The sequence below is a fragment of the Eumetopias jubatus genome, unplaced genomic scaffold (assembly GCF_037043125.1).
Source record: "Eumetopias jubatus isolate StellerSeaLion01/CBP00866 unplaced genomic scaffold, mEumJub1_p1.0 scaffold_15, whole genome shotgun sequence".
Lineage (NCBI taxonomy): Eukaryota > Metazoa > Chordata > Mammalia > Carnivora > Otariidae > Eumetopias > Eumetopias jubatus.
Window position 1 is genome coordinate 61,583,242 of NW_028274821.1, and position 23,818 is coordinate 61,607,059.

General features: G+C 43.3%; 2 protein-coding genes across 3 annotated transcripts in view; one reads left to right on the plus strand and one right to left on the minus strand.

Annotated features, from left to right (window-relative positions):
• Positions 1 to 68: 68 nt before the first annotated feature.
• On the minus strand, positions 69 to 22,546 carry TSTD2 (thiosulfate sulfurtransferase like domain containing 2). Of its 2 annotated transcripts, none has more exons than XM_028108693.2 (10): positions 22,102 to 22,546; positions 19,973 to 20,185; positions 15,658 to 15,971; positions 13,683 to 13,800; positions 8,334 to 8,459; positions 7,376 to 7,481; positions 4,013 to 4,131; positions 3,346 to 3,504; positions 2,736 to 2,874; positions 69 to 916 (listed from the first exon to the last, which is right to left on the minus strand). In XM_028108693.2, the coding sequence occupies exons 2-10, from the start codon at positions 20,135 to 20,137 to the stop codon at positions 579 to 581; spliced, it is 1,584 nt and encodes a 527-aa protein (XP_027964494.2). In that variant the 5' UTR covers positions 20,138 to 20,185; positions 22,102 to 22,546; the 3' UTR covers positions 69 to 578. The 2 variants fall into 2 exon arrangements, with proteins under 2 accessions (XP_027964494.2, XP_027964493.2); XM_028108692.2 differs by having other exon boundaries at positions 13,683 to 13,803.
• The window catches only part of NCBP1 (nuclear cap binding protein subunit 1), a 38,428-nt gene continuing 36,708 nt past the window's right edge, over positions 22,099 to 23,818 (plus strand). The window contains exon 1 of the mRNA XM_028108691.2: positions 22,099 to 22,755. Coding sequence (XP_027964492.1) covers positions 22,722 to 22,755 — 34 coding nt within the window. The 5' untranslated portion in view covers positions 22,099 to 22,721. The remainder of the gene's footprint in view (positions 22,756 to 23,818) is intronic.

Genomic DNA, 23,818 nt, shown 5'->3' on the forward strand with positions numbered 1-23,818 from the left:
GGCTTTGCAGGTCTCTGTTGTAACTACTTAATTCTGCCATAGATCATATGTAAATGAACAGGTGGGGCTATTCCAATAAAACTTTATTTACAAAAGCAGAAGGCGAATCACATGCCATGGTCTGCAGATCGTGACTGAGTTTCTCAGGCTGCCAGAGATGAGGGCAGGAGTGGATGTAGGTGATGGTAGGTAGCAGGAGAGGCCTGCTTCTGAGGAGTCACCCTCCAGGGCTATAGCTTTCATGCTTTTGCCACCAGGATCACCAGGTCTGCTGACAAGACAAATGACTACTACCAGCCTGCTGCATGGCACAGAGAGGGCATGACCTGGTCACCAGGCTCAAGGCTCTCTCCCCCAGCAGCGTTGGGATCCTACACAGCTCACCTTTTTCTGTGCTCTGGCATCTTCTGAGTCAAATGTCTCAGGTAAGTGGTCAGCACCCAACTCCCTCTTCCCGGCCCCTCTGAAGTTCAGGTGGCCAATATCGTACCCAGTTTACGATGCTGGCATTGCCAGCACTCAAGTTCAAGTTTCTGTTGCTGCAGCTCTGACACTCTCCAATGTGTGGTCACTGTGAACTAGCTTTGTGAAGGCCTAGGGAAATCCTGCTGCTGCCGCTCACGTGAGCATGGCCTGTGCTCACCAACACCCGGCCTTGGCCTGGGGCTCACAGGGAGGCGCACCTGCTGCGGCAGTTCGCTGGGTATGCGTGGCCGTCGGGCTGTACACTCACATTCCTCTTTAAAGCTGCTCTGGGTGGGACTCAAAGCCAGCCTCCTCCCTTTGTCTTGACATGTGACACAACAGGCTGTGAATCCTTGTCGTTGGCAAGCAGGGCAGGCCAAGATGAGCTGGCGGCACTGGGGAGTGGAGCAGAGTTTGTACTGGTCCCATGGGGCTCCACAGTATGAACATTCTGGGGAAGAAAGAAAAGCCCTAGTTCCAAACACATACATGTGTACACATGAAGATAGGTACTTCTCCAGGTCCTAAATATAACTCTTGGCACATCAGCTAAGATACCCCGTTGGGCCTGGGAAGGTTTTAGTTAGTAAGTCTCTTGTCCTCTAATAAAAACTGTTCCCTCACCCCCACTATTTGTGGGGGGTGGGACATCTGGGAATTGTCTTCCTGATTCCAACATTCAGTGACCCATTTTTTTCTTTTTCCTATTTAGAAAACAGGTAGTTTTGTTTCTTCATTCCGAAGCTGGCCAACTACCCCTTAGTTCAGTGGTCTTTTTCCTTTAGATCATTCCCTTTTTCATGGGAGACAACATACGTGAATACAAATGATCCCACACCTATATTCAGCTTCTGCAGTCCACGCCCCTCCTCCCCAAGCCTGAAGTTCTGCTGTTGCTAATGGACACCTCGCCACTCGATTCCTAAAAGATTCTCATTATCTATTTTCTCAGCCCATGTCTCCTGGCCGACTTCCTGTTAGCACTGACAACATCATTCTTCAAGTCTCCTTAATTAGTATTAGCTAAGCTACCTTTGGGCCTTCTCTCTCGTCTTCACACTCACATGCAAGTACCCATCAAATCCTGCCAACATTTCCTCAGTAACATTTCTCAAATCCACTATTTCGAGTTATTTATAATTTATACTCCATCTAGCTCCCAAAACAGATTTCGAGTAGCTTTCAATAAGAGACACAAATATAACGCCATTAAAATTAATAAAAAGATCACGAAGAAAGGGGAGAAGGCAATCATACTTAAATCTTATTCACTTATCACCCTGGTAATTCAGTCTTAGTCCCTGATCACAGGAGTTCTAGAAAATTATAAGAGCCACTAGGGTTGTCTGCCTATGACCTTTCCTGTTTGAAACTATGGCATCCAGGGGCAAGAGCCACTTTTCTTAAAAGATTATTTCCATCCCCCTTTTACTGACCTCATCTGACACTTGAGGACTTAAAATTACAATCAAACCACAGGCCTCTTGTGCATACCCTCTTGTGGCCACCCCTGCCTCTTGGACTGCCCCAGCCACCACTCAAAAGTACCTAACCTACCACATGTGTCTATAGACCTCGAGGTTCTTAAAATACATAGCATTACAAAGGAAACCGATTATATGGAAATACAAAATATCAAAACATTTTTAAAAACCTGTGATATAGTTAAGACATTATATTAACACATTAAATAAATAAGACAGGGGTGGAGGGCTAATAACTACTACTTTGAGACAATGATGAACAGAAATGCTATTTGGAGAAGTCTGCAGCAACTATAATATATGAAAATATTTTGGTTTCTGTTGATGACAAAGTCACTGGTGCATCTAACATTACTGATTTGTTGCTTACATTAACAATCAAAGGAAGTGCGACATATAGCGTGGGGTGGTGAAAATAAAGATATAATTATTTTCCCATCCAAATTCACACAGAACTGCCAAATTCTACAACTCCTGGTTAAGACCTTTGTTTCAGCCTATTAGTTCAACTCCCAGCAAGGAGGCAGAGCAAGTGACATCATCCCCACTGTAAAAGACTTGCCTAACTAAATAGGGAGGCTGGGACCCAGGACAGGCCTCCCGGTTCCTGGTCCAGGGTTTTGTCTGTTCCACTGTTGCATCTCCAACTCTGCTGGGAAATGGTCCTACTACGTTACTTCTTTTCCCTGTTTTCTTCACATAACCAGTACTGGCCTGCCTTCCAGAATGGTTCATAGAGAGAACATGCCTGATCATGAGTTTAGGGTCCAGCCTGTGCTGACCTACCTGACACTATATCACTGTTGTAGGATAAGGCATAACGCTCATCAAAAACAAACAACTTCCCTTTGTAGAAACCATCGGGAAACTCCTCCAGGTACTTGTGGATGCCACCCTTGAGCTGGAACACTTCCTTGCACACTCCCTGTGTGAGGAAAAATGAGGAAATTTGAGGAGACAGGCAAAGACTGGTAAGAAGCTCCACAGACGAGTGGCAGGTGATGAGAGCAGTCAGGGCCTTCACTAGATCCTGGGAAGCCCAGCTATTTTTGCTGCCCCCTAAATATAGAAAAACACCTGTTGGAACATGTAATGTGAATTTGTTCTTCTCAGGATCAAGCATAAGGATTAGGAAAAGGGAGAGGTTAACTAAGCTTTCCCTTCTGTACTTGATGAGGCTCTAAGACTGTGAAGTGCTTTCCCACATCTTGAGATTTAAGAACTTCAGATTTTGTACTTATAAACTCTATGCTGGAACGATTCAAGGGCAAAATAAATCCCTGGCGGGCTGGGGGTGGGAGGGGGGTGCTGTGGGGGGTGGAAAGTTCAACACATGCTGTTGGTGGAGCCTTCTTTACCTCCAAAGCCCGCAGTGCCCCCAAGGGTGTTAACTCACCTTGGCTTTGAGGTAGGCTGAACCCCGCTCACAACGGATGCCCCCAGTGCAGTACATCAGTACCTTCTTCTCTCTGAAAAGTTCTAGATTTTTGTCAATGTAGCTAGGGAAGTAACTGAATTTCCTGATGTCTGGGGCTAAGCAGCCCTGGAATCGTCCCTACGATATAGGAGAAGCAGAAGGAAAATTATCAGAAAAATATACCTGGTAAGAACAAAGCATGTGTCGACCCCGCTCAGAGCCCCTTGGCAAGGGAGCACTCACTACTAGCTGCTGTTCTCATCCTGCACTCTAATCTTTCAACTTCAAGATCTGGAACTCAGAAACAAGGCTGGTGGGCTCTGGGTCATCTTCCCAGAGTCCTTAGGGGAACTGGAGAGGCGGCCCAAAGTCAACTTTATAGGATCCTCGACACACATCAAAGGTAGGCACGTGGGAGCCAAGAAGTACATTATGTGCGAAGACGTCTTTAATTCCTCTTTTCTTAGACTTTTTCACCAGATCCTGAGTTCAAAGGCTTGGGTTTTCTCCGAAGCTGTTAGCAGTGGGGGGAGATCTAAGTGACTTGGCCACAGGTAGGCATACACGCATCACTTGGCAAACATGCCATGATGTGGGAAGGGGGACACCTACCATTTCACTGAACTCACTTCTGGTCCTTACTTACTATTTTGCTTTCATAGAAGTTTCTGCAATCCAGTAGGATAGTATCATTTTGTTCTTCATTTGCCTGAGACAAAAATTCTTCTACTTCTTTATGAAATTCACCTGGGGATAAATGGATCCCTAAAACCAAACCAAAAATTTACTTAAAACAAGACAAAAACAAAAACCAAAACCCAATCACAGCTAGCCCAGCCTGATGACTTAGATGTTGCTCTGTTTCCTTCCACCCAAAACTTTATTCATAATTGTAATTATGTCTGAAAATAACACTATCTGATGACCATGATGAAATTATTTAGTGAGTCCAGATAATCCTCACTTTCCTTCCTCCAGAGAGAAGCACTATGGAAACCTGGAGGTTTAGAAATGATTAGTCAAAGAATTTTCCATTCTCATACTTGGTCTAACCCAGTGGTAAAAGCCAGACAGTTGGGATCTAAATTGCCATGTGGGTTTGCTGGTCCATTATACAGCCAGCGTTCTATGTTCATTGTATGTGGAAGAGCCTAGGCATGTATGTGCCTGACTACAGGCTTTTGACTATAACACAAGTTCAAGGCTAAGAACCTTGACAGGCAGCTTAGAGTATAAATTTGTGGAATAAAGTTGGACTGTTCTTTATAAATACCAAAGAGTAAGAAGAATGTGTCTAAGTCTGTGTGCATGAGTGAAAGAGAAAGGGTGGCAGGGGCTGGCGGCAGGAGTGACACATGAGAGAGCAGGGCAGAGGGAGAGAAGGAGGGAAAAGCTAAGGCAGGCAGGAAAGAAAGGAGGGGAAGAAAGGAAGTCAAATCCAGGGGGACTGAAGGGAGAGCACCTCAGTCTGGTGGGGTCCCTGGCCTTCTCAACTCTCTAGAATAGAAGTATTCCTGTGTCTTTGGAGGTCCAGACATCCCAGTTGCTTGTGAAGTCGGCAGTAGGGAGTAACCACCGCTCATGGACAGGGGCTCTGGGGATGGCAGTCACCACTCGTGGTAGAGCCTGATGGCACCAAAGGAACCTCATTCTGCTCAGAGGTGAACCCCAACAACCACCTGAAGCTGCCAAGTACCCAGGTGGGGCTGGAGGCCCCAGAGCATGGTCAAGGAATCTGGATTCCTACCCGCCCAACCCAGAATTGTAAGGCGAATGTAATGAGGCCAGAATTGATTTGTTATTATCACCTAATGACACGGTCACCAAAACGGGGGGCGGGGGTTTGCAAAGGGAGGTTCAAAACTGTGATGAGAAGCATGGAAATCTGCTAAGATTTATACCAACAGGGTGCTATGGGGAACCAAACCTGTCCCCGATGCTGCTCTCCTGGCCCTGTGAAGGCCTGACTGGGCAGGGACTCGTAGGGGTATGTTTACAAGAGGTGCCTTCAAACAACATGGTCCAAATGAGAGCAGCCCAGCATCGCCTGGAGCCCACTCTCCCCTAACCTCCCAAGCAATGGCCCATACCACCAAGAAAGAGCTCTTCCGTCACGTTGCTGAGGGAGGGACGCTGTGCGGACACGCTCCTTTGGGCCCTTCTCTCCTCGTGCAGGGCTCTCTGTTCCTGGATCTCTGCATCCTACTCCCGTTTCCCTCTGGCTTAACCCCTAGCTCTTGTGCCAATAGCTACATACTGGGAAGTGAACAGAGACAACCAGACTTTTGTGCTTCCTGATGAAATAGGACAATACTACCTATCAGACAGTCTTGGGGGGAAAAAGAAGGAAAGAAAGAAAAAGGAAGTCAAATCTGAATCCAACCAAGTCTCTGGATCTGAGGTATCTAACAGAATGGCCACTAGCCACATGGGGATATCAGGCTCCTGAAATGTGGCCGGAGATGTGCCAGAATAAGGGTGACACAGATCCAGGATTTCAAGCATTTAGTAAGCAAAAAAAGGTAAACTATCTCATTAGTAATTTTTTACATTGATTACTCATGGAAATATTTTGGCTACATTGCATTGAAGCATATTATTAAAATGAATTTATCTTGTTTCCTTTTACTTTTGAAATGTGACTAATAAAAAACATAAAATTACATATGTGCCTCACGTTAGATTTCTATTAGCACTGCTCTAAATCTAACTACCAATCTATAGGAAATACAGGGGTCAGAGGAGATGCAATCAGCTTTAGCCGGACTGTGGGAAACTCTATAGACAAAATGACCTAGTTCCTTCAAAAAATAAACTGAAAGGGGAGGGAGAGAAAGGGAGGCAAAGATATAGGTTAAAAGAGACTTAAAGAGACACGGGGATCCATCACAATGAGTGGACCTTACCTGAATCCTAATAAAAACTTAAAAAATTATGAGATCCCCATGGGTATGGATTTCTTCAAATACGCTAACACACAATTCTAGAAAACACCATGTTCCTCCTTTGCTGATCTAGCCAATTTTAAATCTGGCTAGATATTTGATAATAAAGGAATTACTATTAAAGATGTTTTATTTAGATGTAATAATGGTTTTACAGTTATTTTTTTTAATGTTTATCTTTTAAAGGTCTCTACTAAAATATTTACGAAGGTAATGACATGACATTGGAATTCCCTTCAAAATAATCCAGGATGGGGGAAGGGGACAGGGTATAGAAGAAAGCTGGCAATGAATGAGTAATTGCTGAAGCTGTATGACAGGTATATGTGAGTTCACTGTATTATTTTCTGTACTTTTTTTAACGTTTGAAAATTTTCATAGTAAAAAGCAAAACAAAAACATAAAACCCACCAAACAAATGTCTTTCAACCATCTATGGTAACCATGGGGAAGAAGGGGAAGATTCTAGAACACTTGCAAGCAAACTGCTCTGGATTTGAAAGCCATTTGCCTCCTGTAGCAAAAAGCCTGTGTGTTATTCAGTTGATGAACCATTTACAAGTAATAATTACACTCTTCCCAGATTGCTATCTTTGGAACAAGAAAACAACTTCTTGCCAAAACATCAGGAAGAATAAGAGCATTCTAAGGGATGAGTCTTCAATTACCATAAAGCCAAAGAGAAGACCAGTTTAAGCTCTGAATAACTGACAGGCTATCTACCCCAGAGCTATTTTTTTATAAGTATAATTAACACACAATGTTATATTACCTCCAAGTATACAATAATTCAACAATTCTGTACATTACTCAGTGCTTATCATGACAAGTGTGCTCTTAATCCCCTTCACCTACTGCACCCACCTTCCCTCCGGCAACCACCAGTTTGTTCTCTGTACCTAAGATTCTTTTTTGTCCCTTTTTTCTTTGTTTCTTAAATTCCATACCCCAAAGCTATTTTAAAGAGCGGATTGTTGATCACTGTCTGACTTCCACGTTTGTCTCTATATCAAGTTTTGTCCCTCTGCAGAAAAGCAAAATTTTTCTTCTAAAAGCAAGCATACCAGGCTTCTTGTAGGAGATCTTATTGGGGCTGATCCCCATGGGCACAATTTCTTCAAATACACCAACACGCAATTCTGGAAAACAGCAAGCCCCTCCTTTGCTGGTCTAGCCAATAGGAAGCAAAACAGAACACAGTCTTACTCTCCCATCTTCGGATATAAGAAGACAAGTGCCAAATACAAGAATTATACCTGTTCTGTAATAATATGATAGCTGAAGTCTTAAGAAACCTCAAAGTAAGAACTAATGTTTTTAATGGGAAAAGGGAGTTAGGGCCTAAAGTGTTTCAGATAATTCAACACTAATAAATATTTACTGCATACCTACCATGTACAGAAATGTTAACTTGAAAAGGTGTTTCTATGACTATAAGCATTTAACTATAAAACTGAAACACCACTGAGTGATTTCATTATATATATAGCTTTTGCTTTGGAGCAATGACCTTTCTTTCCCTACCACCACCAGCACTAACACTAGGTAACGTATTCCCCACCTTTATCACCTACTATGCTAAAGCACAAGGTGACTCAAACAAAGGAGCTCAGCTGTGAGAGCAACAGCTTTATCCCCCATATGGTATGAAGCGCTGGTCTTGTAATTCCAGGTTTACTAAAAACAAAGTGATGCCCTGAAATAGCCAGGTGGTCCCTCAAGTGAGCAAACATATCTAAGTTTAGAGCTAGATTGTGCAAACTGTCATGTCTTTATTCTACAAGAAGGGAGATTGAAATCCAAGAGGGCATTAACTTGCCCAAGACCACATGGCCACTTCGTAAAGAACTGGAATGCGCATGCTCCTTTGACCGCACTGCCTCGCAGCCTACTGGGGGAAGGGTGTTTATCTGGCACTGCTTCTTTCTCCACACTGCTCTCCTCTTCAGGGCCTAGAGCAGGAAGAGGCACTGAGGCAGAAGCAAATGGCTCTAAATCCATTTTATTTTCAATTTCTCTTACCTTAAAATCATCCTCACACATATAATCCTTAAACAATGGGCAGGAAAGCATGACTTCCACATAGAGTCTGGTGGCCAGTTTGCTTCCACCAACTGTCCCATTGATTCCTTCTGTAGCAATTCGAACCTGGGACACAAGATGGTGAGAGAAAGGAAATGCAGCCTGTTCTTAGCTTAGTTTAAATCTCCCCGGGGCAGAACAGGCTTGTGTGTGTCCATGAGTTTGATGGGAAAAGCCGAGACACAATAAAAAGCGTTACCACATGAAGATACTTATAGCTCTCTAAAATGGCACTGCCCACCGTCCAGACAAGGTACTCAACAGATGTGCACTAGACCAGAGAATGGAATGAATGAAACTTCTGGAAAGCCCCATTTGCTGTCCAAAGACCAAAGAAATAAATTTCGAGCTTAACCTAAATCCAGGTCAGCAGATCTAGGATCGAGACTCAGCTTTGCCACTTACTTGCTGTGTGGCCCTGAGAAAATTAACTTACTTCTCTGAACCCCAATTTCTCACCTTGATAACACAGAGATAGGAGACAACCAACAATGAAGAGGACTGCTGAGGAGGTATTACCCAAGTCAGAGCACAGCTGAAAGCCGGAATGTATGTGAGTTCACCTCTGCACAGCGTTTGCGGGGAAGCACACGACTGCAAACCCACCCACTGGAATGCAAGTTCCATAGCGGTATGTGTCCCTGTTGTTCACTGCTGCATCACCAGTGCTTAGAACAGTGCCTGCCAGGTAGATACTCGATTCATATTTGTTGAACAAATAAATGTATATCCATTTTAGAGACTTTTTGGCTTATCAAACGCTGTAGTCTCTTTGAAATGCGTCAGTGGCTAGGGTACTTTAGAACCTGGGTTGAGGCCCCTGCCTTAAGAGGCAATGCTCAGGGGGGCCTGCAAAGTTACTTGTCTTGGCACTATAAAACCCTGTGGATGAGTTTACAGATGGATCACCTTTAGAAGGAGCTGAGCTCTCTAGAGCAAAGTGCTAGAGAGAAAGGACAACACTCTAGTATCATGGTACTCTATGGAAAGAGAGGTCCTGTATTGTTACTACCACTTATAAATACATATATCTACCAATGCATTAGAATTTGAAAAATGTAAAAGGCTGTCCTTTTTCAGGGCCCAGAGAAGATACTTTATTTGTTGCTCAGTTGATCCTTTAGGGCACGGATATAAATGGTATTCAAATGGTATTCATTTCATAAGCCAATGCCAACTCACTAGTAGTGGCTAGCCAGAGTTCCATGATGAGGATTCTGGATCACATTCAGGCTCCTTGAGAAAGTACTGCAATCTGATAAAGCCTGTTCTGGGCCTGGTAGAGGAAAGTAGAAAGAATATGCCATCTCTGCTGTACAGACTACTATCCTACCAACCAATTTCTATTTTTTCAAGGGTCTACACAGAAAAATAGAGGTGAACCAAAGTGTCAGGAAATCTACACTAAAACTGTTTTTTGACTGTGGCAGATAAAGTACATACTTCTATGTAACTGTCTTCAGGATAGGCTAGCAGATTCTTTCCTATGTTATTTTAATCTCAAAACCCAAATAAAAGACAAGCACACCTAATCCCTATATCGCTGGGGGAGAGCAATCTCTAAACTCATACACTACTAGACTTTCAATCCCTAAGATTGTTCAAGACAAACCTTCAAAGTGGCTCCCTGGTGAGGAAGGCCCTATACCTCAGGGATGGAGAGCAATAGTTAGCATTTGTTGAGCACCTACTATGATAGAGGAGCTTTATATTATAATCCTGAAAGGTAGATATCATAATCTCCATTTGACAGAAAAGGAAACAGAAGCTCAGAGAAATCAAGTAGCTTGCCCAAGGGCACAGAGATGGCAGGTAGTAGATCTGGGATTCAAAGCCAGATATTACTCATTCCAAATCATGCAATTTCTCCCTTCCAGAGCCTTCAATGTGTCCCCTCAGGTTTCTTGAGGCAAAAAGGAACATGTAGCAATAGGAATCAGAAACTTCTTTCTAGAATTTTCAAGTTCTCTTCTTTCTCTACCTAAATGCCAATATTCTGCCAAATCTCCCACCAGCAGAAAAGTACCTCAGTAAACTGGGCATGTATCACTGAAGCCCAAGGATTTAGACCAAGATGCAGGCAGGTGCTGCCACCTTGTGGGTAGGACCCTCATTGCTAATTCACCTCAGGCTGGGCTAAGAATAAAAATCTGTCCCCCAAACAAGGAAAGAGATTGATTTCATATTTTGTACATTCAGGTTCACTGTGAGAACATCCATCTTTCAGGGTGTTCTCTAAATAGAGGTGACAATAAATGTAATTCATTCCAGGGGCACCTGGGTGGCTCAGTCAGTTAAGTGTCGGACTCGATTTTGGCTCAGGTCTTGATCTCATGGTTGTGAGTTGGAGCCCCATGTCGGGCTCCACACCGGACGTGGAGCCTACTTTAAAAAGTTTTTTAAAAAGGTATTCATTCCACAAATGTTTACTACTTTTTTTTTTTTTACTATGCGCCAGGAATTGTGTTAGGAGTTAAGGATCTAGCAGTTAAAAAAAAAAAATTAAAAAAAGAGTTCTTGCCCTCTTAGAGCTTACAGACTAGGGAGGGTCACAGATATTAAGAAAAAAGTTACAAAATGACAAGAGCTATGAAAAATAACCACAAGATGCTATGCTAGAGCGTACTGGGAAAAGTGAACTTAGACTGAAGGTCAAGAAAGTTCTCTTTGAGGAAGTATCATTGAAACTGAGAACTGAAGATTGAGTAGAAATTTTACAGGCGAAACTGAGTGGGTATGTGAGAGTTCCTTGAAGAGAATTTGCATGGAAAAAAAGCCCAAAGATACAAAAAAAAAAAAAAACCACACAAAACCTTTGTGGGCTCCAAAAAACTGAAAGACTGTGCATGTTGCTGGAGTATGGGGAGTGAAGAATGACATCAGGTAGACAGAAGAGGCAGGAAGGGGCAAATCATGCAGGAACCTAAGGGTATGGGAAGGATCTGGGCTTCACTCTAAATGCAGTGACGGCCACTGAGAGATTCTGAGCAGCAGTGTTTAATTCACCTCTTAAGATGATTCCGTCTGCAGGGTAGAGAATGGGTTAAATGGCAGACAAGGACAGAACAAGATGGTTTAAAAGCTACTGAAGTGGATGAGAGAGTGGTCTCAGGTGGTGGAAGGGGACGGGGAGTGAATGGAGGCAAGGGATACTGTAGAGGGTAGAAAGGGCAGGACGTGATAATGAACTGAATGAGGTAAAGGAAGCTTTTGGCACCATCTTTTAGGAAACATGGGTGTGGAAAACATCACTGATCAAACGACTGCCTCGGGGACTTAAAACATCTGTGGAAAAGAATAGGCTTAAGATAGTACAGTGCCATTCCCCAAGGGGACCTCAGAATGAACCTAGTTCATTTCCTTTTAAGTTTACAAAACTATATCATCTCTCGCTCTGTTTTTACATATATATGTTTGTATGCAGATATGTATATGCACATATAAATCTATGTCTGTGTGTGTGTGTGTGTGTGTGTGTATGTATGTAATCATCAAGAATGCTTTAGAAAAGGAGCACCTGGGTGGCTCAGTTAAGTATCCAACTCTTGATTTCTGCTCAGGTCATGATCTCAGGGTTGTGAGATGGAGCCCCCCTAACTCGCTCTCCCCCGCCCCCGTCCCCGCCTTTTTGTAGAGAGAGAAAGTGAGCTCATGCACGGGGGCGGGGTAGAGGGAGAGGGAAAGAGAGAATCTTAAGTACGTCCCACACTTAGCGCAGAGCCCATCATTGGGCTCAATTTCACAACCCTGAGATCACAACCTGAGCCAAAATCAAGAGTCGGACACTTAACCGACTGAGCCACCCAGGTGCCTCACCTCCCTTTAAAAAAAAAGAAAAAAAGAATGTTTTAGGAAAATAAAAACCATCCACAGTCTTATCATGCAGACATAATCATGATTAACATTTTGCTATCTACTACCTTCCATCTTTACACACAAACACTTGTGGTTTTGTTACGAACAAAATATATTCAGTCCTTTATTCAACACTCCCTGAATAGTTATTGTCTGCTATGTGCCAAGCCCTGTTCTAGCACTAAGAATACATCAATTAATTAAGACAAAGTTCCTGTCCTCACCAAGCTTTTATTAGGGAGACAGATTGTAACAAATTAAACAAATATTATACTTTCAGATGCTAACAAATTCATTGATACTCTCCGAGCAGAAGGAGGTGATAAGATTTAGAGAGAGGACCACTTTGGATCAGAGTTCTGAGGAGATTAAGATGTATGCAGGCAGAGATCTGAAGTGAGGGATGAGCCAAGCAAAGATCTAGGGGGAAAGCATTCTAAAGAGAAGGAAAAGCAAATGTTAATACCACCAACTGGTAAAAGACCCTGGCATGTTCTAGGAAAATTAAGAAGCAACTTGGAATCATACTGTATGTATAGTTCTGTGAATTTTTTTCCAGCTAACATATCAAGAACATTTCCTAATGCCAGGGGTCAGCAAACTGCATCTGCTTCTGTATACAGTTTTATGGGGACACAGCCATACCTATTCTTATACCTATTGTTTATGGTTGTTTTCATGTTACAATGGCAAGGCTGAGTAGGTTTTGTTTGTTTAGGAAACATATAATTTATTAGATGGACTTAAAAATCAACAAAATCAGGGGTGCCTGGGTGGCTTAGTCCGTTAAGTGTCCGACCCTTGGTTTCAGCTCAGGTCATGACCCTGGGGTTATGAGATTGAGCCCCACGTCAGGCTCCGTGCTCAGTGTGGAGTCTACTTGGGGTTCTCTCTCCCTTTCCCTTTGCCCCTCCCTCCACTCACACTCTCTCTCTCTCTAAATAAATGAAGTCTTAAAAGAATCAACAAAATCGATTTTAGACACTTCTTGAATACAGACTATAGGAATTTTCTACCAAAGAACAGCATATCTAGCAGTCAAGATCATAAAGTTTTACACTTTTTGTTTTTAAACAATATACAACGGCTAGACAATTGATAAGAAACGTTGCATAATTAACCCAACTGTATCTTGTTATAATTTCTTCACAATTCCACAATTTTAGGGTTTAATAGAAGCAGGAGTGAGTAGTTTTTGTGCAAAGCCTAAAATACTATTTTGCTCTGTAAGAAAGTTTGCTGACTCTTAGTCCATTAAATACTGTCATAAAAGGCAATGCTAATAACTGTTTGGTAGTCTACTTAAAAGCCTTGCAGGATTTCTCAGACTTCTAAGAACCTAACAGTGAATCCTTTTTGTCTCCAGCACAGCCTCTGTAATCCAAACTGGAGACAAGAGGAGTCCCACGAAGGATGGGGTGTGAGAGGTGTTACCTTGCCCGTGAGGGACAGGTGTTGACACAGAGCTGTCTGCCAGGCACACACCCAGTGGGGGTCCTCCAGGTCACAGTAGCAGTAATAAAGTAGCACCTCTCCTCCATCACTGCCCTGGCTGCTAGAAGAAGAAAACCACAGGGAAAAGCATCTGAGTCACTGGCATAAAGAAGCCACAATTCACAAAGTATACCCAGGCGATGTCAGAGGGAAGGCCGAGATGGAGCTGAACTTTGTTCTGAAATAAGAAGCAACTCCTGTCAGTATTTGCTCTGAAGAAGACATTATCTGCACCCAACTTACTTTACAAAAGGTGAGTTTACTCTGATTTCCTCATTTCATCATCATATAAGGTTTCACTTCCATTTTTTTCATGTAATCCTCTTAACCATGAGAAGGATTATTATTATCCCCACTTTAGAGCTGAGTAATCCAAGGCCAATTCCTCCCAGGTGAGTCAGCTACAGAGTGACAGTCAAGACTTAGACAACAGTCTTCTGACCCTAGAATCCATACTCTTTCTGCTGCACTGTGCTGTCTTATACTTACTAGTCCTGGGACCTGGGCAGGTCTCTTATCATCTCTTAGACTGATTTCCTCATCTGTATGACCAGAGAAGTGAAATAAACTGCATTTCCCACTTATGCTCTGAAGCTACTCTATGAAATTACATGTTGGAGAAACCCTGCAGACAGTATCTCCCTCGTTAAGAATCTCAGTGAAAGCCCCTTATCTATTGAAGGCTCTGAAAAGTCCTCCAATAAAGGACATTTTAAGCCAGTGCTTCCCAACCTTACTTGTCTTTAGCAGCTCTTTTCAATACCTGTTAGCATCCTTCAGAACTGGTGTTGCATAGAACTTATTTTAGAGAATGCTCTGGTAGATGATAATTAAGGTCCCATCCAACTCTGGAATCTGACACTCTCATCAATATCCTCATCATATTGCAGGGAAGACTCTCCTCTGAAACTGTGTCTATTTTAGAACCTATTTTCCTTTCTCTGAACTGCTGTAACAAATTATGATCTGCACCACACAATTTAACTGATCATTAGGTAGCCTGCCTCATATCATCTGCTAATTGTTTCACGTATCCTTTGTTTCTCTCACTAGAAAGCAAATTCCTTAAGGCACGGGGCTGTACAGAGACAAAAAGGCCATGTTTGTGCAGCATCTTGTAGTTCAGCAGTGCTCTTACCATCCCCATTTTATATAATTCATATAGTAACACTGTGTGGAAAGCAGGGCAGGCATCATTATTCCTACTTTAGAGGTGAGGAAATAAAGGTACCAAGAGTTTGAGTGACTAGCTCAATTCTGAATCCAAGTTCAATTCTCCAACTTGCTCCTTTTTCTTGGTAAACAACGGGAATATATAACAATATATATAATTTGGTGAGTTTTTCAAAGGCAGGGGAAACTGAATACTAATGACAAAAGTATATTAAATTTGGACATTTTCTATTGATCAAATAGTTCAGAAATTGCTTAAAACCAGAAATTTGTCCTCTAGAATCCTGTCACATAATTTGGTGAGTTTTTCAAAGACAGGATCTAAACTTCTAATCCTATGCCCCAGTTCTAAAAGTTAACATCCTTTCTAAAACATACTCAACTCAGAGAACACTTGGTAACAAAAACCGTTTTTTAAGCTCTAATGTTATTCAGGGTAGAGGGATCATTAACATTTCTGAGCCTTCCAATTTCTCTCTGAAAAATAATACAATGTTCTGTTCATTACCTCTCCCTAGAGAAGATTAGCTGTAGCCTTCCACGGAACGTAGTGAACGCTGCAGCTGCGTGGGTACGTGCTACTGCTTCTGGGATACACAGTATGTGGTTACTGGCCTCGCTTAGGCCCAGAGAGAAATTCTGTGCCTTAAAGATCTTGCCATTTTCATGGCTAGGTAGTGGTGTCTCACTGTGACTGGAAAAACTTTTAAAATTAAATCAAACTACAGAATGAAATTCTTACCTTATCAGCTCATCAGGGCTAAAGCAGCTTATATCAGGGAGCCAAGCAGACACTTCACGATTATAGGTAAAGTACTCTTTTAGAGGGTTCCTACTGTCTTCAGACTTAAGGCTCTTTGAGGTGTTCGGTGTCACAGCCAGCTGCTTTAACACAGAAGCAGTCTGGTGGCAAATCTCATCATCATGTTGTGTTGCCACATGTCTGTGGATGCTGATCCGGTCTCTGAAGAGCTGTTGACAGCATTTCCACCATTTTTCTTTACATTCAAAAGGACGTGCTGGAACTTCTTTGGTTTTGACGAAAAGGGCAAATGCCTGCAATTACATTTCAAATATGCCACCGTTAACCTTAATTTTAAAGTTGGCAGAAGTCTCGGTGAATCCCTTATATTATCTTTCCACATGGGTTTCTAGTTTTATGTCCTATTTTTCTACAGAAGAACTTCCTGAGAGTAACAGTTTTCGTCGTAAACTTTTTACCTCAATCTAAAATTTGTTAGGGATTGGTCTTAAGGAAAGGCTTGAATTTCAGACAACTATTAGTAAAACATTACAAACAACACTATCAGTCATTTCTTAAAAGGAAATGGTCAAGGAAATTATGGAGCATACTTACTATGGAATACTGAGGAGCTAGTTTTAAATCATGTGGGAAAATATTTATGATATAATGTTAAATGAAAACAATGGATCAAATTTGCTTATATGACGTAATCTCAACTACATTAAAAAGTGCACTGAAAAAGACTGGAAAGAAATATAGCAAGATGTTTTGACTTGTTTCCTGGAAAACAATTTTATTGCTTTTATAAAAATGATTTATACTCATTGTTTAAAAAAATTAAACAGAAAACTATGGATGTACCATAATTCTCTTAACCAATTCCTAACTAATGGCCATTTTTTTGTTTCCAATATTTGCAATTATAAGCAATGTTGAATGAGCATTCCATGCATACATCTTTCTATACCTCTTTAACCATCTACTTTAAATAAACATCTAGAATAAAACTTTTGGGGCGAAGAAACATGAAACTTAAAATTGTGATAGGGGCACCTGGGTGGCTCAGTCGGTTAAGCGACTGCCTTCGGCTCAGATCATGATCCTGGAGTCCCGGGATCAAGTCCCACATCGGGCTCCCTGCTCAGCAGGAAGTCTGCTTCTCCCTCTGACCCTCTTCCCTCTCCTGCTCTCTACCTCTCATTCTCTCTCTCTCTCTAATAAATAAATAAAATCTTTAAAAAATAAATAAATAAATAAATAAATAAATAAATAAAATTGTGATAAACACTGACTTCCAGAAAAATCGTACCCGTTTATATGCTCACCAATAAGGTGACATTTTATCCACATCATCAAGTTTTATCAGCATTTAATTTTTATTGTCAATATTTTTAGTGTTGACCTGAATACAAGGCAAAAGAGATATATTGTTTTTATCTGCATGTCTTTGATTGTAAGGCTGAATATTTTTTCATATCAATTCCTTGTTCTTGTATCTGTTGCCTATTTCTCTACTGTGGCATTTATTTTCTTCCTGATTTGTAAGTGGTTTTAGTGACCTTTTGTTGATCATAGTTATCACAAATTTGTTTCCCAGTTGGTCATGTTTTTCAACTTTGTGGTATTTTTGATGTACAAATAGAGGCTGAATGGGATCTATGATTATCAGCCTCTCAACAATTGTTCCTTTCTGGTCTAATGGGGAGGGAGGTATTTATATATACCTCTGTGTGTGTGTGTGTGTGTGTGTGTGTGTGTGTGTGTGTGTGTGTGTGTGTGTGTGTGTTCTAACTTCTTTAACGCATCTGGAGACTACTGTAAAGCATCCAAACATAGGCACTCTAAGCCCTGGTAACATATGAAGCACCACTGTGGGACCATCCTCTAGCACACAACTGTATCTGGACTGTCCCAGACTGAAGCAGCAGGAAATTACACTGGAGAGCATTTTTTAGACTTTCTTGACGTTAATCCTTCCAAATGGGAAAAAAGTTAAAAAGAGAGAGAGAGCATGTACATCAACGTAAGTGCTTCTTCATGTTAAACTTTGATTTTCGAATCTTACCTGGTCTTTTAAGGCCTCGTGACCAAGGCACTGAGGGCCCAGCAGCAGTTAGGGCCCACGTGGAATCTGTTCAAGGAAAGACAGACCAGGGCCAGGATGGCAGCTCGGAGGTGGGGGAGGCATACAAGGGGAAGGCAGGCCCTGGTAGGGAGGCAGCTTGGCAGGGCAGGTACACCGAGTACATACAGGAGAATAAGCAAGTAAGAAAAGACACTGGGGCCAAGAGGACCAGGCCAAGTCTCATCAAATAGGGAAGTTACGAATATGGGGAAGGGAGAGTTAGGACAAACTCTTGTGAGGCTGGAATGGAACTGAAAGCACTGATGATGTGCTCGTGGTGTGGTTACTACTGAGATGGTAGTAAATACAGAAGTATATGCACAGTACATACAGACACTTGTGTATTCATCTATGTATTTCCCTATGCCAGAGGTCCTGGGAGAGGCAACACTTAGTGGCAGTGAGCTTGCCGAGCCTCCAGGTTTTGCTTTTTGACAGTCCTCTGCTAGAAGGAACCAGAGCTCCTTGAAGAAATGTCTGATTCCAAGGACGGGTCAGGAAAAATACAAGATAAGCCTGGAATACCTTGTTGAGTCAGAAAGTGAGGAAATGCTCAAAGAGTGATGGGAGCAAGTCAAAAGGATATAGATACTAGCTTGAAAGGGCTCCCAGCCAAATCTGAGATGATGTGAGCATCAAAATAAATAACAACATAATGGACCATAACTCAACAAATAAAACGTAACGTGAGTCCACACAGACAGAAATAAATTGGGAGAAGAGAAAGTTCTTCCTTAGAGCAGAATGCCAAACACTAAGTCTAGAAGGAACACAGAAATTAGAAAATCAAGAAAATCACCCTTTGGCAACCATCACAGTATCAACTAAGCAAAGAAACATCAAAGAATCTAAAACTAGTAGATGAAAGTTGGATGAGGAATAAGATAATTACACCGTCTCAAAGCATTCCCCCCCCAAATACTGAGTAATTAAAAGGGAAAAAAATAATAATTTTATAGCAGAAAAATCCGACAGACACTCCCTTAATCAAGTAACCAAAGTTAACATTCCCAGTAATGGGACAAATTGCTACTATGAACCACCTGATAGATTGTAGCCACGTGAACACAGCATCTCTTGTGGGATTCTCTTGTTGATAAAAGCACTAATCTGAATCTAATTGTAAGGAAACATGAGTGAAAATCAAGCAAAGGGATATTCTACAAAGTAACTCATGAAATCTTCAAAGATGTCATGGTCATGATTTCAAAGGAGAAAAAATGAGAGTGCTCCAGACTGAAGAAGATATAAGACGTGACAACTCAATGTAACATGTGACCCTAGAGTGGATCTATAAGAGCCATTTGGGACACTTGATGAAATATGAATGGAGCCTATGTGCAAAGGGGATATGAGGGTCCTCTATACAATTCTGGCAACTTTTCTCCAAGTCTGAAATTATTGCAAGATAATATTTGAAAAAACCTTTCTGTACCCTTTGGGTTTCATTTTCAAGGACATCAGTGTGAGATGAGAGCAGAGGGGTGGTGGGTAAGAAGTTATAAGCAGAGACATCTATTCTTCATTGACATGAAGCCAACAAAAGCTAACTGCAGAAGGACAGCAGACTGGAGGTAAGAAAACTAAGTCTCAGTTGCATGTCCTCAGGTCATTTTCCTTCCTATGAGCTTCAAGAGGACAAGGTTTGAGTCAATGATCTCTGAAAAAAGGATAAATGGCATAGAAGAGCAGCATATCATTATGACCTCCCATTATAATCCAATCCCAACTGTCCTCAGTAAGCTTGCACAACCATTCTGGACTGTTCTAGCCTTCTCCTAAACCAACAGAACCCAGCCAACTAGATCAGATCAGGAGTCTTACATGGCCACTACCCTTCTGCCTGTCTGTTCTCCTTATGACAAGGTCTCCTGGGTTCCTGTGATTCTAACCCTGGATGGGAAAAGGAATCCAGCCCACCTGTCTAGGATCTGTCCTCAAGTACTCAACCATAAGTGTTGCATAGCTACACCTTGCCCATGATTCTTCTTTGCCCGGCACTGACTTAAGATCATTGGATCATGACCCTGACTAGAACTTACCTTGAACATGGCAGCAGCCTCCTGTCTCACTAACCCTCTACTCCCTGGAGGAAAACCCTGATGATCGATGAGCTACTAATAGATGTATCTGAGTTAACTATACATACACGATCCTGAAACATCAAGTGCAATACAGCAATTTTACCTTTTTCTTGGCAAACGAGTATTTCTTCTTTGTACTGACATCTAACTCTGCTTTGAGTCCGCTACTGGGATTGATAAGCCTTGTGTCTTTTAAATCTAGGTCTGAAAATCTTAAAACACAGGCCTCCAGGTCATCTCCTTGGTCTGGTGAAGTGAAAGAAGGCATCTGGTTTGGTTGCAGTAGTGGGACAGGTTCCTTTCAGTGATCTATCTCCTAGGAAGCAAGGGAGAAACAACAATGTCAGTCTTTGCTAACTGAAATAAATTTGAAACAAATCAATCAGGCAAATGAGCATGGGCCCAGCAGCCCAAGCCATCATAAAGCAGTGAAAGAAACAGAAAAAGTCTCTGTTTTCTTGGAGTTTATATTCCAGTGGGGAAAGAAAGAAAGTAAATAAATGAATATATTGATTAAATTTTAAAAAGTCAGATAGGAAAAAGGGCCACGAAGACAAAAAGCAGGGTAGGGAGTCAGGAGTGACGGAGGGGCTCTTAAAAACAGAGAGTAGGTGAAGTCTTTCTGAGGCGGTAGCATTTGAGCAGAAACCTCAATTAGGGGTTAGCCCTGCAAACATTTAAGGTAAATGATACCAGAAAGCACCAGGTACAACCAAAATCAACCAAGCTGTGTGCTAGTACCTTCAGTTATAAACACTTTGTTCTTTTTTGTCCTTTAATTTTAGAGCTGTTCAAATTCCATTCCTTAGATGACATAACAACCAAGAAAGCCCCATTTTAATAAACAGAACAAATATAAAATAATCACTAGTATGGCCAAATCTTGTCAAAATGGACATATTACCAACCCCATTTGAGCCACCATCATTTTTTTTTATTTGAGACAGAGAGAGAGAAAGCCTGTGCACAAGAGGGGAGGTGGGTCAGAGAGAGAGGGAGAAGCAGGCTCTCCCCCAAGCAGGGAGCCCACGAGGCAGGGCCCGATCCCAGGACCCCAAACAGACGCTCAACCAACTGAGCCACGCAGGCGCCCCAAGCCACCATCGTTTCTTGACTGAATTATTGCAATAGCCTAACTGCCCTCCTCCCCAGAGAGTCCAAAGACTTCTCTTTGAAGTCCAAAGTCCTTCCACAGCCCCTCCGACCACCACCTCTCCTCTCTTCTACTACTGTCCCTTTGATCACTCTTCTGATTGCACTATGTCTGTTCATTCCTGAATGTTATCACTGGCACCAAGAAAGCAAGGGTTTTCCTTTGTTCACCTCTGCATTCTTAGCACTGCCTGGTGTACAGGAGATGCTAAATGTCAATAAGTACAATAGTTGTTGAATGAAATAAACAACCATTGGGTAGCCAGGAAAGGCTTCACTAAGGACTTGATGTTTGACCTGAGACCTAAATGACAAGGAGCCATCCATGCAGATTTAGGAACAGAGGCAAAGGAAACGGTACAAATTCCTCAAGTGGGAAGAAGCTTGCCTTTTAGAGAAACAGGAAAAAAGAACGGATGCAGGACAGTGATGAGAGAGCACAGCCCTGTAGGTCAGGGTATGGAGTTTGCAATGCAAAGTAACTGGAGTGTTGTAAACAAAGGCGTAACGTGGTCTGATTCTGGATTTATCTTGAAAGTAGAGCTGGCAAGATTTAGACAGACTTAAGAAGTGAAGGAAAAGGAGGACCCAAGAATGACTCCTACCTACACTTTTGGATGAAGCAATCAGATGGATGGTGTCATTCACTGAAATGGGTATGACTGACAGAGGAATAGGTTAGGACAGGAGAGTGAAACAAGAGTTCCAGTTAGACGTGTGGAATTTCAGTGACCACGGACAAGGCTGTCAGAGAAGCAGGTGTGGTGCTCATCAGAGACGTCAGGGCAGGGCATGTTCATATCCATGTAAACGGGGACCCAATACTGAAAACATTACTAAAGCAATCACCTGTTCCTTCCCAAACAACAACTGAGAAGGGTGAAGGGTAGGATGACGACCCGAGAGTAACCCCGTGGCAGGAGGCTCACGCTCAGGCAGGTCTTTCAGTCCCAGGGGCCACAAGCGCGGCGCCGCCCCCCCCCCCCCCGCCCCCGGCCGCGCGCCGGGCCTGGCCAATCGCTCCGCCCAGCTCTCCCGACGAGGCAAAGGCCCGGAAGTGGGAGTAAGATGAGCACGCACCAGCCAGTCCTGGTCCTTTCTTAGATCTTTCTTCATCGAGCCCTCTCCGCCTAGCAATCGTCCCTGCTCCCAGGCCCAAGAACCTCCACCGGTCCCGGGCCTGGAGTTCACGGAGGAAGGAACACTGGAGACGTCACCTCGCCCCGGAAGTCTTCGAAAGGGCCGCCGGGAAATACTGCGAGCCCCAGGGAGGGTCTGAAGTTGAGGCGGGGACTCCAGTGTGCGTGGTGGACCTGCAGCCGCCGGATTTGACTTGTGGCCGGCGGCCTCCGGCTGGCTGAAGAGGCGGTGCTTTCCGCGTGTCCCCGGAAGGACTTAGAGCGAAAGGCGGGAGAAGAAAGCCGCTGAGAGGCTGAGGAAGCCCGAGGGGGCGGTTGCGTGCAGACCGGACGCCCTCGGCCTGGTGAGCTTCCAGACGCCGGCTCTCGGGCACCAGGGCCCGCCAAGCCCACCCGGCCGCCTCTCCTGCCTGCGCTTCCGCACCCGTCGCGAGCGAGTGCGCCTGCGCGCCGGCCACTGCGCGCGTCTCGTAGCTGTCCTCGCACCGGCCGGCGGCCCGACAGTTCGTGCCGCGCTTTCCGCCCGGTCTCGCTCTGCTCGGCAGCGCCCCGGCGTGCGGCATGTCGCGGCGGCGGCACAGCGACGAGAACGACGGTGAGTGCTTTCGGCCCGACCGCCGAGGCCGCGCCCAGGCGGGGGCCGAGGTCTCGGGGACTCGAGGAAAGGGATGGGAAGCCCTCCCCCCACACACACACCGGCGGCGTTCGGGGAACCAGGCAGTCAGAGCGAGAGTGTGGCCGGGCGACTTCTAAAAAGCCCCCGCTTTCCCCCGCCCCAACTCCTTTAGTCGTCGGCCTGGTGGACCTCTGGTCTCTAAGGATTCTTCAGGATTTGGTCCTTAGTACTGCCGAGTAGGGAAGTACACCTGGGTCTGTGCGGGCCACCTCTTAGGCACAGTGACAGGTACCCACTAGTCCCAGTGTCTTGTTTTGACCCTCCGACTGCACCTGAAAAGGGTTCTCAGAAGGGAAGAAACAAAGCAGTGAGCGGAAGATCTGATGAATCGCAGTCTGAGCTCTGCTCCACCCGTCATCCGTTGATTTGCCTTCTTTCATGCTGCAAGGAAAGAAATGTTATCCACACTCGCGAGGTCACTAATAAACAGGTGCACCTTGTTACGTTAGATTTCGAACTAGCTGCAAGTGTATTTCCCTCATGAAGGGAAGAGTGCTGGAAAACTAACGGGAGACCTCTTAGAGATTGAGATCAGGGGTTTTCTATTTCATTTGTATGGTTTGCGCTCCAGGGGATCATGGTGTTGCCACCATAGAAACCAAGGATAATTTTGCTAGTTAAAAACAGGAAAAGATGAACAAACAATGAATCATGGAACACTACACCAAAACAAATGATGTAATATATGGTGATTAACCTAACAATAAAAAATTAAAAAAAAAAACAGGAAAAGATGCTTAATTACAGAAATCCATCCAAAACATACATCCACCAAAAAAGGAAGAAACTGAGTAATTCTGTTATTCTGTTCTACCATATTGTTCTTTAAAAGGAGTGTGGTATAGTGGTTAAGAGGCTAGACTTTGGAATCAGAGGGTTTCAGTTCAAAGCTAGACTCTACCATTACTTCATGATCTTGCCCAGATTCTGTCACCTCTGTAAACCTTAGTATGTAATGTAGAAGTGTAATGATACAAACCTC